The 14,910-nt window shown below is 51.1% G+C and overlaps 1 protein-coding gene across 3 annotated transcripts in view; it reads right to left on the reverse strand.

Annotated features, from left to right (window-relative positions):
- LOC122545832 (semaphorin-4B-like) overlaps window positions 1-14,910 on the reverse strand; it is a 171,533-nt gene that overhangs the window by 143,603 nt on the left and 13,020 nt on the right. For all 3 annotated transcript variants that reach the window (XM_087984982.1, XM_087984983.1, XM_087984981.1), the window contains 2 exons: window positions 14,094-14,398; window positions 12,190-12,350 (listed from right to left, as the gene is read on the reverse strand). In XM_087984982.1, the coding sequence (XP_087841108.1) occupies window positions 12,190-12,350; window positions 14,094-14,199 (267 nt within the window). In that variant the 5' untranslated portion in view covers window positions 14,200-14,398. The remainder of the gene's footprint in view (window positions 1-12,189; window positions 12,351-14,093; window positions 14,399-14,910) is intronic.

Genomic DNA, 14,910 nt, shown 5'->3' on the forward strand with positions numbered 1-14,910 from the left:
ACACAGAGAGAGATTGGAGGAGAGAGAGAGATTGGGACAGAGAGAGAGATTGGGACAGAGAGAGAGAGAGTTTGGGACAGAGAGAGAGATTGGGACAGAGAGAGAGATTGGAGGAGAGAGAGAGATTGGGACAGAGAGAGATTGGGACAGAGAGAGAGATTGGGACAGAGAGATAGATTGGGACAGAGAGAGATTGGGACAGAGAGAGAGATGGGAAGAGAGGGAGATTGGGACAGAGAGATAGATTGCAGGAGAGAGAGAGGTTGGGACAGAGAGAGAGATTGGGACGGAGCGAGATTGGGACACAGAGAGAGATTGGAGGAGAGAGAGAGATTGGGACAGAGAGAGAGATTGGGACAGAGAGAGATTGGGACAGAGAGAGAGATGGGAAGAGAGGGAGATTGGGACAGTGAGATAGATTGGAGGAGAGAGAGAGATTGGGACAGAGAGAGAGAGATTGGGACAGAGAGAGAGATTGGGACAGAGAGAGAGATTGGAGGAGAGAGAGAGATTGGGACAGAGAGAGAGAGATTGGGACAGAGAGAGAGATTGGGACAGAGAGAGAGATTGGGACAGAGAGAGAGAGAGATTGGCACAGAGAGAGAGATTGGGACAAAGAAAGAGATTGGGACAGAGAGAGAGAGAGATTGGGACAGAGAGAGAGAGATTGGGACAGAGAGAGAGATTGCGACAGAGAGAGAGATTGGGACAGAGAGAGAGATTGGGACAAAGAGAGAGAGATTGGGACAGAGAGAGAGATTGGGACAAAGAGAGAGAGATTGGGACAGAGAGAGAGATTGGGACAGAGAGAGAGATTGGAGGAGAGAGAGAGATTGGGACAGAGAGAGATTGGGACAGAGAGAGAGTTTGTGGAGAGAGAGAGAGTGGGACAGAGAGAGAGATTGGGACAGAGAGAAAGATTGGAGGAGAGAGAGAGATTGGGACAGAGAGGGAGAGATTGGGACAGAGAGAGAGATTGGGACAGAGAGAGAGATTGGGACAGAGAGAGAGAGAGATTGGGACAGAGAGAGAGAGAGATTGGGACAGAGAGAGAGATTGGGACAGAGAGAAAGATTGGAGGAGAGAGAGAGATTGGGACAGAGAGAGAGATTGGGACAGAGAGAGAGATTGGAGGAGAGAGAGAGAGATTGGGACAGAGAGGGAGAGATTGGGACAGAGAGAGAGATTGGGACAGAGAGAGAGATTGGGACAGAGAGAGAGAGAGATTGGGACAGAGAGAGAGAGAGATTGGGACAGAGAGAGAGATTGGGACAGAGAGAGAGAGAGATTGGGACAGAGAGAGAGAGAGATTGGGACAGAGAGAGAGATTGGGACAGAGAGAGAGATTGGAAGAGAGAGAGATTGGGACAGAGAGAGAGATTGGGACAGAGAGAGAGATATTGGGACAGAGAGAGAGAGATTGGGACAGAGAGAGAGATTAGGACAGAGAGAGAGATTGGGACAGAGAGAGAGAGAGAGATTGGGACAGAGAGAGAGATTGGGACAGAGAGAGAGATTGAGACAGAGAGAAAGATTGGAGGAGAGAGAGAGATTGGGACAGAGAGACAGATTGGGACAGAGAGAGAGATGGGAAGAGAGAGAGATTGGGACAGAGAGATAGATTGGAGGAGAGAGAGAGATTGGGACACAGAGAGAGATTGGAGGAGAGAGAGAGATTGGGACAGAGAGAGAGAGAGATTGGGACAGAGAGAGAGATTGGGACAGAGAGATAGATTGGGACAGAGAGAGAGATGGGAAGAGAGAGAGATTGGGACAGAGAGAGAGATTGGGACAGAGAGAGAGAGATTGGGACAGAGAGAGAGAGAGATTGGGACAGAGAGGGAGAGATTGGGACAGAGAGAGAGATTGAGACAGAGAGAGAGATTGGGACAGAGAGAGAGAGAGATTGGGACAGAGAGAGAGAGATTGGGACAGAGAGAGAGATTGGGACAGAGAGAGAGATTGGGACAGAGAGAGAGAGAGATTGGGACAGAGAGAGAGAGAGATTGGGACAGAGAGAGAGATTGGGACAGAGAGAGATTGGAAGAGAGAGAGATTGGGACAGAGAGAGCGATTGGGACAGAGAGAGAGATTGGGACAGAGAGAGAGAGATTGCGACAGAGAGAGATTGGGACAGAGAGAGAGATTGGGACAGAGAGGAGAGAGAGATTGGGACAGAGAGAGAGATTGGGACAGAGAGAGAGATTGAGACAGAGAGAAAGATTGGAGGAGAGAGAGAGATTGGGACAGAGAGACAGATTGGGACAGAGAGAGAGATGGGAAGAGAGAGAGATTGGGACAGAGAGATAGATTGGAGGAGAGAGAGAGATTGGGACACAGAGAGAGATTAGAGGAGAGAGAGAGATTGGGACAGAGAGAGAGAGAGATTGGGACAGAGAGAGAGATTGGGACAGAGAGATAGATTGGGACAGAGAGAGAGATGGGAAGAGAGAGAGATTGGGACAGAGAGAGAGATTGGGACAGAGAGAGAGAGATTGGGACAGAGAGAGAGATTGGGACAGAGAGAGAGATTGGGACAGAGAGAGAGAGAGAGATTGGGACAGAGAGAGAGATTGGGACAGAGAGAGAGATTGGAGGAGGGAGAGAGATTGGGACAGAGAGAGAGATTGGGACAGAGAGAGAGATGGGAAGAGAGAGAGATTGGGACAGAGAGAGAGATTGGAGGAGAGAGAGAGATTGGGACACAGAGAGAGATTGGAGGAGAGAGAGAGATTGGGACAGAGAGAGATTGGGACAGAGAGAGAGATTGGCGGAGAGAGAGAGATTGGGACAGAGAGAGAGATTGGGACAGAGAGAAAGATTGGAGGAGAGAGAGAGATTGGGACAGAGAGAAAGATTGGAGGAGAGAGAGAGATTGGGACAGAGAGAGAGATTGGGACAGAGAGAGAGATGGGAAGAAAGAGAGATTGGGACAGAGAGATAGATTGGAGGAGAGAGAGAGACTGGGACACAGAGAGAGATTGGAGGAGAGAGAGAGATTGGGACAGAGAGAGAGAGAGATTGGGACAGAGAGAGAGATTGGGACAGAGAGAGAGAGAGATTGGGACAGAGAGAGAGATTGGGACAGAGAGAGAGAGATATTGAGACAGAGAGAGAGAGATTGGGACAGAGGGAATAATTGGGACAGAGCGAGAGATTGGAGAAGTGAGAGAGATTGGGACAGAGAGAGAGATTGGGACAGAGAGAGAGATTGGGACAGAGAGATAGATGGGAAGAGAGAGAGATTGGGACAGAGAGAGATTGGAGGAGAGAGAGAGATTGGGACAGAGAGAGATTGGGACAGAGAGAGAGATTGGAGGAGAGAGAGAGATTGCGATAGAGAGAGAGATTGGGACAGAGAGAGAGATTGGGACAGAGAGATAGATTGGGACAGAGAGAGATTGGGACAGAGAGAGAGATGGGAAGAGAGGGAGATTGGGACAGAGAGATAGATTGGAGGAGAGAGAGAGATTGGGACAGAGAGAGAGATTGGGACAGAGAGAGATTGGGACACAGAGAGAGATTGGAGGAGAGAGAGAGATTGGGACAGAGAGAGAGATTGGGACAGAGAGAGATTGGGACAGAGAGAGAGTTGGGAAGAGAGGGAGATTGGGACAGAGAGAGAGATTGGAGGAGAGAGAGAGATTGGGACAGAGAGAGAGAGATTGGGACAGAGAGAGAGATTGGGACAGAGAAGAGATTGGGACAGAGAGAGAGAGATTGGCACAGAGACAGAGATTGGGACAAAGAAAGAGATTGGGACAGAGAGAGAGGGAGATTGGGACAGAGAGAGAGAGATTGGGACAGAGAGAGAGAGATTGGGACAGAGAGAGAGATTGTGACAGAGAGAGAGATTGGGACAGAGAGAGAGATTGCGACAGAGAGAGAGATTGGGACAAAGAGAGAGAGATTGGGACAGAGAGAGAGATTGGGACAAAGAGAGCGAGATTGGGACAGAGAGAGAGAGATTGGGACAGAGAGAGAGATTGGAGGAGAGAGAGAGATTGGGACAGAGAGAGATTGGGACAGAGAGAGAGATTGGAGGAGAGAGAGAGATTGGGACAGAGAGAGAGAATGGGACAGAGAGAAAGATTGGAGGAGAGAGAGAGATTGGGACAGAGAGAGAGATTGGGGCAGAGAGAGAGATTGGAGGAGAGAGAGAGATTGGGACAGAGAGGGAGAGATTGGGACAGAGAGAGAGATTGGGACAGAGAGAGAGATTGGGACAGAGAGAGAGAGAGATTGGGACAGAGAGAGAGAGATTGGGACAGAGAGAGAGATTGGGACAGAGAGAGAGATTGGGACAGAGAGAGAGAGAGATTGGGACAGAGAGAGAGAGAGATTGGGACAGAGAGAGAGATTGGGACAGAGAGAAAGATTGGAGGAGAGAGAGAGATTGGGACAGAGAGAGAGATTGGAGGAGAGAGAGAGAGATTGGGACAGAGAGGGAGAGATTGGGACAGAGAGAGAGATTGGGACAGAGAGAGAGATTGGGACAGAGAGAGAGAGAGATTGGGACAGAGAGAGAGAGAGATTGGGACAGAGAGATTGATTGGGACAGAGAGAGAGAGAGATTGGGACAGAGAGAGAGAGAGATTGGGACAGAGAGAGAGATTGGGACAGAGAGAGAGATTGGAAGAGAGAGAGATTGGGACAGAGAGAGAGATTGGGACAGAGAGAGAGATATTGGGACAGAGAGAGAGAGATTGGGACAGAGAGAGAGATTAGGACAGAGAGAGAGATTGGGACAGAGAGAGAGAGAGAGATTGGGACAGAGAGAGAGATTGGGACAGAGAGAGAGATTGAGACAGAGAGAAAGATTGGAGGAGAGAGAGAGATTGGGACAGAGAGACAGATTGGGACAGAGAGAGAGATGGGAAGAGAGAGAGATTGGGACAGAGAGATAGATTGGAGGAGAGAGAGAGATTGGGACACAGAGAGAGATTGGAGGAGAGAGAGAGATTGGGACAGAGAGAGAGAGAGATGGGGACAGAGAGAGAGATTGGGACAGAGAGATAGATTGGGACAGAGAGAGAGATGGGAAGAGAGAGAGATTGGGACAGAGAGAGAGATTGGGACAGAGAGAGAGAGATTGGGACAGAGAGAGAGAGAGATTGGGACAGAGAGGGAGAGATTGGGACAGAGAGAGAGATTGAGACAGAGAGAGAGATTGGGACAGAGAGAGAGAGAGATTGGGACAGAGAGAGAGAGATTGGGACAGAGAGAGAGATTGGGACAGAGAGAGAGATTGGGACAGAGAGAGAGAGAGATTGGGACAGAGAGAGAGAGAGATTGGGACAGAGAGAGAGATTGGGACAGAGAGAGATTGGAAGAGAGAGAGATTGGGACAGAGAGAGCGATTGGGACAGAGAGAGAGATTGGGACAGAGAGAGAGAGATTGCGACAGAGAGAGATTGGGACAGAGAGAGAGATTGGGACAGAGAGAGAGAGAGATTGGGACAGAGAGAGAGATTGGGACAGAGAGAGAGATTGAGACAGAGAGAAAGATTGGAGGAGAGAGAGAGATTGGGACAGAGAGACAGATTGGGACAGAGAGAGAGATGGGAAGAGAGAGAGATTGGGACAGAGAGATAGATTGGAGGAGAGAGAGAGATTGGGACAGAGAGAGAGATTGGAGGAGAGAGAGAGATTGGGACAGAGAGAGAGAGAGATTGGGACAGAGAGAGAGATTGGGACAGAGAGATAGATTGGGACAGAGAGAGAGATGGGAAGAGAGAGAGATTGGGACAGAGAGAGAGATTGGGACAGAGAGAGAGAGATTGGGACAGAGAGAGAGATTGGGACAGAGAGAGAGATTGGGACAGAGAGAGAGAGAGAGATTGGGACAGAGAGAGAGATTGGGACAGAGAGAGAGATTGGAGGAGGGAGAGAGATTGGGACAGAGAGAGAGATTGGGACAGAGAGAGAGATGGGAAGAGAGAGAGATTGGGACAGAGAGAGAGATTGGAGGAGAGAGAGAGATTGGGACACAGAGAGAGATTGGAGGAGAGAGAGAGATTGGGACAGAGAGAGATTGGGACAGAGAGAGAGATTGGCGGAGAGAGAGAGATTGGGACAGAGAGAGAGATTGGGACAGAGAGAAAGATTGGAGGAGAGAGAGAGATTTGGACAGAGAGAAAGATTGGAGGAGAGAGAGAGATTGGGACAGAGAGAGAGATTGGGACAGAGAGAGAGATGGGAAGAAAGAGAGATTGGGACAGAGAGATAGATTGGAGGAGAGAGAGAGACTGGGACACAGAGAGAGATTGGAGGAGAGAGAGAGATTGGGACAGAGAGAGAGAGAGATTGGGACAGAGAGAGAGATTGGGACAGAGAGAGAGAGAGATTGGGACAGAGAGAGAGATTGGGACAGAGAGAGAGAGATATTGAGACAGAGAGAGAGAGATTGGGACAGAGGGAGAGATTGGGACAGAGCGAGAGATTGGAGAAGTGAGAGAGATTGGGACAGAGAGAGAGATTGGGACAGAGAGAGAGATTGGGACAGAGAGATAGATGGGAAGAGAGAGAGATTGGGACAGAGAGAGATTGGAGGAGAGAGAGAGATTGGGACAGAGAGAGATTGGGACAGAGAGAGAGATTGGAGGAGAGAGAGAGATTGGGACAGAGAGAGAGAGATTGGGACAGAGAGAGAGATTGGGACAGAGAGAGAGATTGGGACAGAGAGAGAGAGAGAGATTGGGACAGAGAGAGAGATTGCGATAGAGAGAGAGATTGGGACAGAGAGAGAGATTGGGACAGAGAGATAGATTGGGACAGAGAGAGATTGGGACAGAGAGAGAGATGGGAAGAGAGGGAGATTGGGACAGAGAGATAGATTGGAGGAGAGAGAGAGATTGGGACAGAGAGAGAGATTGGGACAGAGAGAGATTGGGACACAGAGAGAGATTGGAGGAGAGAGAGAGATTGGGACAGAGAGAGAGATTGGGACAGAGAGAGATTGGGACAGAGAGAGAGTTGGGAAGAGAGGGAGATTGGGACAGAGAGAGAGATTGGAGGAGAGAGAGAGATTGGGACAGAGAGAGAGAGATTGGGACAGAGAGAGAGATTGGGACAGAGAAGAGATTGGGACAGAGAGAGAGAGATTGGCACAGAGACAGAGATTGGGACAAAGAAAGAGATTGGGACAGAGAGAGAGGGAGATTGGGACAGAGAGAGAGAGATTGGGACAGAGAGAGAGAGATTGGGACAGAGAGAGAGATTGTGACAGAGAGAGAGATTGGGACAGAGAGAGAGATTGCGACAGAGAGAGAGATTGGGACAAAGAGAGAGAGATTGGGACAGAGAGAGAGATTGGGACAAAGAGAGCGAGATTGGGACAGAGAGAGAGATTGGGACAGAGAGAGAGATTGGAGGAGAGAGAGAGATTGGGACAGAGAGAGATTGGGACAGAGAGAGAGATTGGAGGAGAGAGAGAGATTGGGACAGAGAGAGAGAATGGGACAGAGAGAAAGATTGGAGGAGAGAGAGAGATTGGGACAGAGAGAGAGATTGGGACAGAGAGAGAGATTGGAGGAGAGAGAGAGATTGGGACAGAGAGGGAGAGATTGGGACAGAGAGAGAGATTGGGACAGAGAGAGAGATTGGGACAGAGAGAGAGAGAGATTGGGACAGAGAGAGACAGATTGGGACAGAGAGAGAGATTGGGACAGAGAGAGAGATTGGGACAGAGAGAGAGAGAGATTGGGACAGAGAGAGAGATTGGAAGAGAGAGAGATTGGGACAGAGAGAGAGATTGGGACAGAGAGAGAGAGATTGGGACAGAGAGAGAGATTGGGACAGAGAGAGAGATTGGGACAGAGAGAGAGAGAGAGAGAGATTGGGACAGAGAGAGAGCTTGGGACAGAGAGAGAGATTGAGACAGAGAGAAAGATTGGAGGAGAGAGAGAGATTGGGACAGAGAGAGAGATTGGGACAGAGAGAGAGATGGGAAGAGAGAGAGATTGGGACAGAGAGATAGATTGGAGGAGAGAGAGAGATTGTGACACAGAGAGAGATTGGAGGAGAGAGAGAGATTGGGACAGAGAGAGAGAGAGATTGGGACAGAGAGAGAGATTGGGACAGAGAGATAGATTGGGACAGAGAGAGAGATGGGAAGAGAGAGAGATTAGGACAGAGACAGAGAGAGAGATTGGGACACAGAGAGAGATTGGGACAGAGAGAGAGATTGTGACACAGAGAGAGATTGGAGGAGAGAGAGACATTGGGACAGAGAGAGAGAGATTGGGACAGAGAGAGAGATTGGGACAGAGAGAGAGATTGGGACAGAGAGAGAGAGAGAGATTGGGACAGAGAGAGAGATTGGGACAGAGAAAGAGATTGGAGGAGAGAGAGAGATTGGGACAGAGAGAGAGATTGGGACTGAGAGAGAGATGGGAAGAGAGAGAGATTGGGACAGAGAGATAGATTGGAGGAGAGAGAGAGATTGGGACAGAGAGAGAGATTGGAGGAGAGAGAGAGATTGGGACAGAGAGAGAGATTCGGACAGAGAGAGATTGGGACACAGAGAGAGATTGGAGGAGAGAGAGAGATTGGGACAGAGAGAGAGATTGGAGGAGAGAGAGAGATTGGGACAGAGAGAGAGAGAGATTGGGACAGAAAGAGAGAGATTGGGACAGAGAGAGAGATTGGGACAGAGAGATGAGAAGAGAGAGAGATTGGGACAGAGAGAGAGATTGGAGGAGAGAGAGAGATTGGGACAGAGAGAGAGAGATTGGGACAGAGAGAGAGATTGGGACAGAGAGAGAATGGGACAGAGAGAGAGAGAGATTGGCACAGAGAGAGAGATTGGGACAGAGAGAGAGATTGGGACAGAGAGAGATTGGGACAGACAGATAAATTGGAGGAGAGAGAGAGATTGGGACACACAGAGAGATTGGAGGAGAGAGAGAGATTGGGACAGAGAGAGAGATTGGGACAGAGAGAGAGATTGGGACAGAGAGAAAGATTGGAGGAGAGAGAGAGATTGGGACAGAGAGAGAGATTGGGACAGAGAGAGATGGGAAGAGAGAGAGATTGGGACAGAGAGATAGATTGGAGGAGAGAGAGAGATTGGGACACAGAGAGAGATTGGAGGAGAGAGAGAGATTGGGACAGAGAGAGAGAGATTGGGACAGAGAGAGAGATTGGGACAGAGAGATAGATTGGGACAGAGAGAGAGATGGGAAGAGAGAGAGATTGGGACAGAGAGAGAGATTGGGACAGAGAGAGAGAGATTGGGACAGAGAGAGAGATTGGGACAGAGAGAGAGATTGGGACAGAGAGAGAGAGAGATTGGGACAGAGAGAGAGATTGGAGGAGAGTGAGAGATTGGGACAGAGAGAGAGATTGGGACAGAGAGAGAGATGGGAAGAGAGAGAGATTGGGACAGAGAGATAGATTGGAGGAGAGAGAGAGATTGTGACACAGAGAGAGATTGGAGGAGAGAGAGAGATTGGGACAGAGAGAGAGAGAGATTGGGACAGAGAGAGAGATTGGGACAGAGAGATAGATTGGGACAGAGAGAGAGATGGGAAGAGAGAGAGATTGGGACAGAGACAGAGAGAGAGATTGGGACAGAGAGAGAGATTGGGACAGAGAGAGAGATTGTGACACAGAGAGAGATTGGAGGAGAGAGAGACATTGGGACAGAGAGAGAGAGATTGGGACAGAGAGAGAGATTGGGACAGAGAGAGAGATTGGGACAGAGAGAGAGAGAGATTGGGACAGAGAGAGAGATTGGGACAGAGAGAAAGATTGGAGGAGAGAGAGAGATTGGGACAGAGAGAGAGATTGGGACAGAGAGAGAGATGGGAAGAGAGAGAGATTGGGACAGAGAGATAGATTGGAGGAGAGAGAGAGATTGTGACACAGAGAGAGATTGGAGGAGAGAGAGAGATTGGGACAGAGAGAGAGAGAGATTGGGACAGAGAGAGAGATTGGGACAGAGAGATAGATTGGGACAGAGAGAGAGATGGGAAGAGAGAGAGAGATTGGGACAGAGAGAGAGATTGGGACAGAGAGAGAGATGGGAAGAGAGAGAGATTGGGACAGAGAGATAGATTGGAGGAGAGAGAGAGATTGGGACACAGAGAGAGATTGGAGGAGAGAGAGAGATTGGGACAGAGAGAGAGAGATTGGGACAGAGAGAGAGATTGGGACAGAGAGATAGATTGGGACAGAGAGAGAGATGGGAAGAGAGAGAGATTGGGACAGAGAGAGAGATTGGGACAGAGAGAGAGATTGGGACAGAGAGAGAGAGAGATTGGGACAGAGAGAGAGATTGGGACAGAGAGAGAGATTGGGACAGAGAGAGAGAGAGATTGGGACAGAGAGAGAGATTGGGACAGAGAAAGAGATTGGAGGAGAGAGAGAGATTGGGACAGAGAGAGAGATTGGGACTGAGAGAGAGATGGGAAGAGAGAGAGATTGGGACAGAGAGATAGATTGGAGGAGAGAGAGAGATTGGGACAGAGAGAGAGATTGGAGGAGAGAGAGAGATTGGGACAGAGAGAGAGATTCGGACAGAGAGAGATTGGGACACAGAGAGAGATTGGAGGAGAGAGAGAGATTGGGACAGAGAGAGAGATTGGAGGAGAGAGAGAGATTGGGACAGAGAGAGAGAGAGATTGGGACAGAAAGAGAGAGATTGGGACAGAGAGAGAGATTGGGACAGAGAGATGAGAAGAGAGAGAGATTGGGACAGAGAGAGAGATTGGAGGAGAGAGAGAGATTGGGACAGAGAGAGAGAGAGATTGGGACAGAGAGAGAGATTGGGACAGAGAGAGAGATTGGGACAGAGAGAGAGAGAGATTGGCACAGAGAGAGAGATTGGGACAGAGAGAGAGATTGGGACAGAGAGAGATTGGGACAGAGAGATAAATTGGAGGAGAGAGAGAGATTGGGACACACAGAGAGATTGGAGGAGAGAGAGAGATTGGGACAGAGAGAGAGAGAGAGATTGGGACAGAGAGAGAGATTGGGACAGAGAGAGAGATTGGGACAGAGAGAAAGATTGGAGGAGAGAGAGAGATTGGGACAGAGAGAGAGATTGGGACAGAGAGAGAGATGGGAAGAGAGAGAGATTGGGACAGAGAGATAGATTGGAGGAGAGAGAGAGATTGGGACACAGAGAGAGATTGGAGGAGAGAGAGAGATTGGGACAGAGAGAGAGAGATTGGGACAGAGAGAGAGATTGGGACAGAGAGATAGATTGGGACAGAGAGAGAGAGATTGGGACAGAGAGAGAGATTGGGACAGAGAGAGAGATTGGGACAGAGAGAGAGAGAGATTGGGACAGAGAGAGAGATTGGAGGAGAGTGAGAGATTGGGACAGAGAGAGAGATTGGGACAGAGAGAGAGATTGGGACAGAGAGATAGATTGGAGGAGAGAGAGAGATTGGGACACAGAGAGAGATTGGAGGAGAGAGAGAGATTGGGACAGAGAGAGAGATTGGGACAGAGAGAGAGAGAGAGAGATTGGGACAGAGAGAGAGATTGGGACAGAGAGATAGATTGGGACAGAGAGAGAGATGGGAAGAGAGAGAGATTGGGACAGAGAGAGAGATTGGGACAGAGAGAGAGAGATTGGGACAGAGAGAGAGATTGGGACAGAGAGAGAGATTGGGACAGAGAGAGAGAGATTGGGACAGAGAGAGAGATTGGAGGAGAGAGCGATTGGGACAGAGAGAGAGATTGGGACAGAGAGAGAGATGGGAAGAGAGAGAGATTGGGACAGAGAGATAGATTGGAGGAGAGAGAGAGATTGGGACACAGAGAGAGATTGGAGGAGAGAGAGAGATTGGGACAGAGAGAGAGATTGGGACAGAGAGAGAGAGAGAGAGATTGGGACAGAGAGAGAGAGATTGGGACAGAGAGAGAGATTGGAGGAGAGAGAGAGATTGGGACAGAGAGAGAGTGGGACAGAGAGAGAGATTGGGACAGAGAGAGAGAGAGAGATTTGGACAGAGAGAGAGAGATTGGGACAGAGAGAGAGATTGGAGGAGAGAGAGAGATTGGGACAGAAGTGGAGAGAGGTGGGAAGAGAGAGAGAGATCAGGGCAAAAGGGGTGAGGAGAGATGGGAGAAAGCAGGGGACTGAATTGGACGTTAGGCTCTGATGGCATTGGATGGTGGAGTGAGCCCCAGTTTCTGATATTCCCACACAACGGGGGAGGTCTGACGGGCACTTGCCTCCTTGATCAAGTCCAGTTGCCCAATGGCCGAGGTGTTGACAGCGAAGAGGACATCGCGAGCTCCCACGTACAGCGTATCCATCTCCTTGCTGAGCAGCAGCGCGCTGTAATTACGGTGCCCGTCCCGGGAAAACCAGGCATATGTCCGCCGTGAGTCACCTGCTTTCGGCAAGCCGGGGGGTGGGGGTGGTGGGAGAGAGACAACGAGAACAAACACAGGGAGGTCAGGCCTGGGCAAAAGCCTGGGAAGGGAGTGGGGGACGACAGGGACTGGACGGGAAACGCACGGGCCTCCATTTCTGCAGGATGGATGGGACTGGAGTCCGTCAATGGAGAAGGCTATCCCTTATGTGGGTTGGCTGGGGGATGGGCACCGGAGTCAACGCAGGTTCATCGACAGGCTGCGGGCCTAGTGAAGTAGGCCCGGGATTTACCACCCCCTCACATTGCCCAGACGGCAGCTAAACGTCAACCCCGTCACCTGGGGGGGGGGCGAATGGAGTCACGTGTAGGCCGGGACTGGGGAAAGAGCGTCGATTTCCTTGCCCCACGAGCGAAGCCGACAACAGACATTGGAGTCCAGACTTTCCCAGTGAATGTTAGATCCACACTCGGTAGGCCCCGAATAAGCCGGTGATCGGGCCAATGACAGGCTGGCGCGCTGGAGCAGATGAAGATGGTCGTTACCCAGGGTGCTCAGGGGCAGGATGCTGAGATAACAGAGCGGAAAACATTTGCTTCCTCTGTGAGCAAGCACTGATACCATCGATCAGTTTAACAACAGGATACAGGGGACCCAGACAGCTCGAAACCAAACCGAAACACACTTCAGCAGGACCATCCAGTCCACCCCCACCAAGACTACACTGAGGACTGGCATTATCTCAATGAGTAAAGCTCCCTCTACACTGTCCCCCATCACACACTCCCAGGGACAGGGACAGCACGGGGTTAGAGACAGAGTAAAGCTCACTCTACATCGTCCCCCATCAAACACTCCCAGGGACAGGGACAGCACAGGGTTAGATACAGAGTAAAGCTCCCTCTACACTGTCCCCCATCACACACTCCCAGGACAGGGACAGCACGGGGTTAGAGACAGAGTAAAGCTCACTCTACATCGTCCCCCATCAAACACTCCCAGGGACAGGGACAGCACAGGGTTAGATACAGAGTAAAGCTCCCTCTACACTGCCCCCCCCCATCAAACACTCCCAGGACAGGGACAGCACGGGGTTAGAAACAGAGGAAAGCTCCCTCTACACTGTCCCCCCAAGAAAACACTACCAGGACAGGGACAGCACGGGGTTAGATACAGAGTAAAGCTCACTCTACATTGTCCCCCATCAAACACTCCCAGGACAGGGACTGCACGGGGTTAGATACAGAGTAAAGCTCCCTCTACACTGTCCCCCATCAAACACTCCCAGGGACAGCATGGGGTTAGATACAGAGTAAAGCTCCCTCTACACTGTCCCCCATCAAACACTCCCAGGACAAGGACAGCACAGGGTTAGATACAGAGTAAAGCTCCCTCTACACTGTCCCCCCCATCACACACTCCCAGGGACAGGGACAGCACAGGTTAGATACAGAGTAAAGCTCTCTCTACACTGTCCCCCATCAAACACTCCCAGGACAGGGACATCACGGGGTTAGATACAGAGTAAAGCTCCCTCTACACTGTCCCCTCTCCCCAGACAGCAGTGAGGAGCCTGGAGTTACGTGGGTCCTGCTCTGACCCAGCTGAGAGAAAGCGGGAGGCAGTGAGGGGGTTGGTGAGGCGGGAACATCACACCATCGAGGGGCGTCCCCGGAGGAGACGGGGGCGGGTGGGAGGGAGGGACGGATTCGGAGGGCTCTGGGTTGGTGGGTGGGGGGGGGGGGTTGTCAGACACTCACCTCGGAGGAAGGTCACGCGAGGAATGGCCTCCAGGCTCAGCGAGGTCAACGTGGTGAGCTCCGAGATGGCCAGGAACAGGAGCAGGTGAGGCCGGCAGCTCCGCATCGCAGGCCGTGACAGGGAGGAGGCTGGGGGAACACAGCCGGGTGGGTGTGGAGCCGGTGGGGAGGGGGGAGAGGCCGAGGAGCTGTCCCGCCGACGCCAACGCTCTGAGGCCAGCGCGCAGAGTCAGGTGGGAGGCCGAGCACCGGGGCTGAGGCAGCGGTTTCCTGCGCGCAGCCAGATTACTCACTCGCTCCTGGTCCTGCAACGAACACATTCTCATTTCAGTGACACAGCCGCACACCCCCCCCCCCCACCAAGGCCAGAGGTTCAAAGCACGGCCTTTCACAGTTCCCCCTGGCAGAGACAGAGTAAAGATCCCTCTACTCTGTCCCCCCTCATCACACCCTCCCAGGGACAGCGACAGCACGGGGTTAGATACAGAGTAAAGCTCCCTCTACACTGTCCCCCCCATCAAACACTCCCAGGGACAGCGACAGCACAGGGTTAGATACAGAGTAAAGCTCCCTCTACACTGTCCCCCCATCAAACACTCCCAGGGACAGGGACAGCACGGGGTTAGATACAGAGTAAAGCTCCCTCTACACTGTTCCCCCATCAAACACTCCCAGGGACAGGGGCAGCACGGGGTTAGATACAGAGTAAAGCTCCCTCTACACTGTCCCCCCTCATCACACCCTCCCAGGGACAGCGACAGCACGGGGTTAGATACAGAGTAAAGCTCTCTCTACACTGTCCCCCCCATCACACCCT

This window comes from Chiloscyllium plagiosum, unplaced genomic scaffold, assembly GCF_037043375.1.
Source record: "Chiloscyllium plagiosum isolate Xiang-an unplaced genomic scaffold, Cpla_swu_hap1 HiC_scaffold_50, whole genome shotgun sequence".
In the NCBI taxonomy this organism is placed as follows: domain Eukaryota; kingdom Metazoa; phylum Chordata; class Chondrichthyes; order Orectolobiformes; family Hemiscylliidae; genus Chiloscyllium; species Chiloscyllium plagiosum.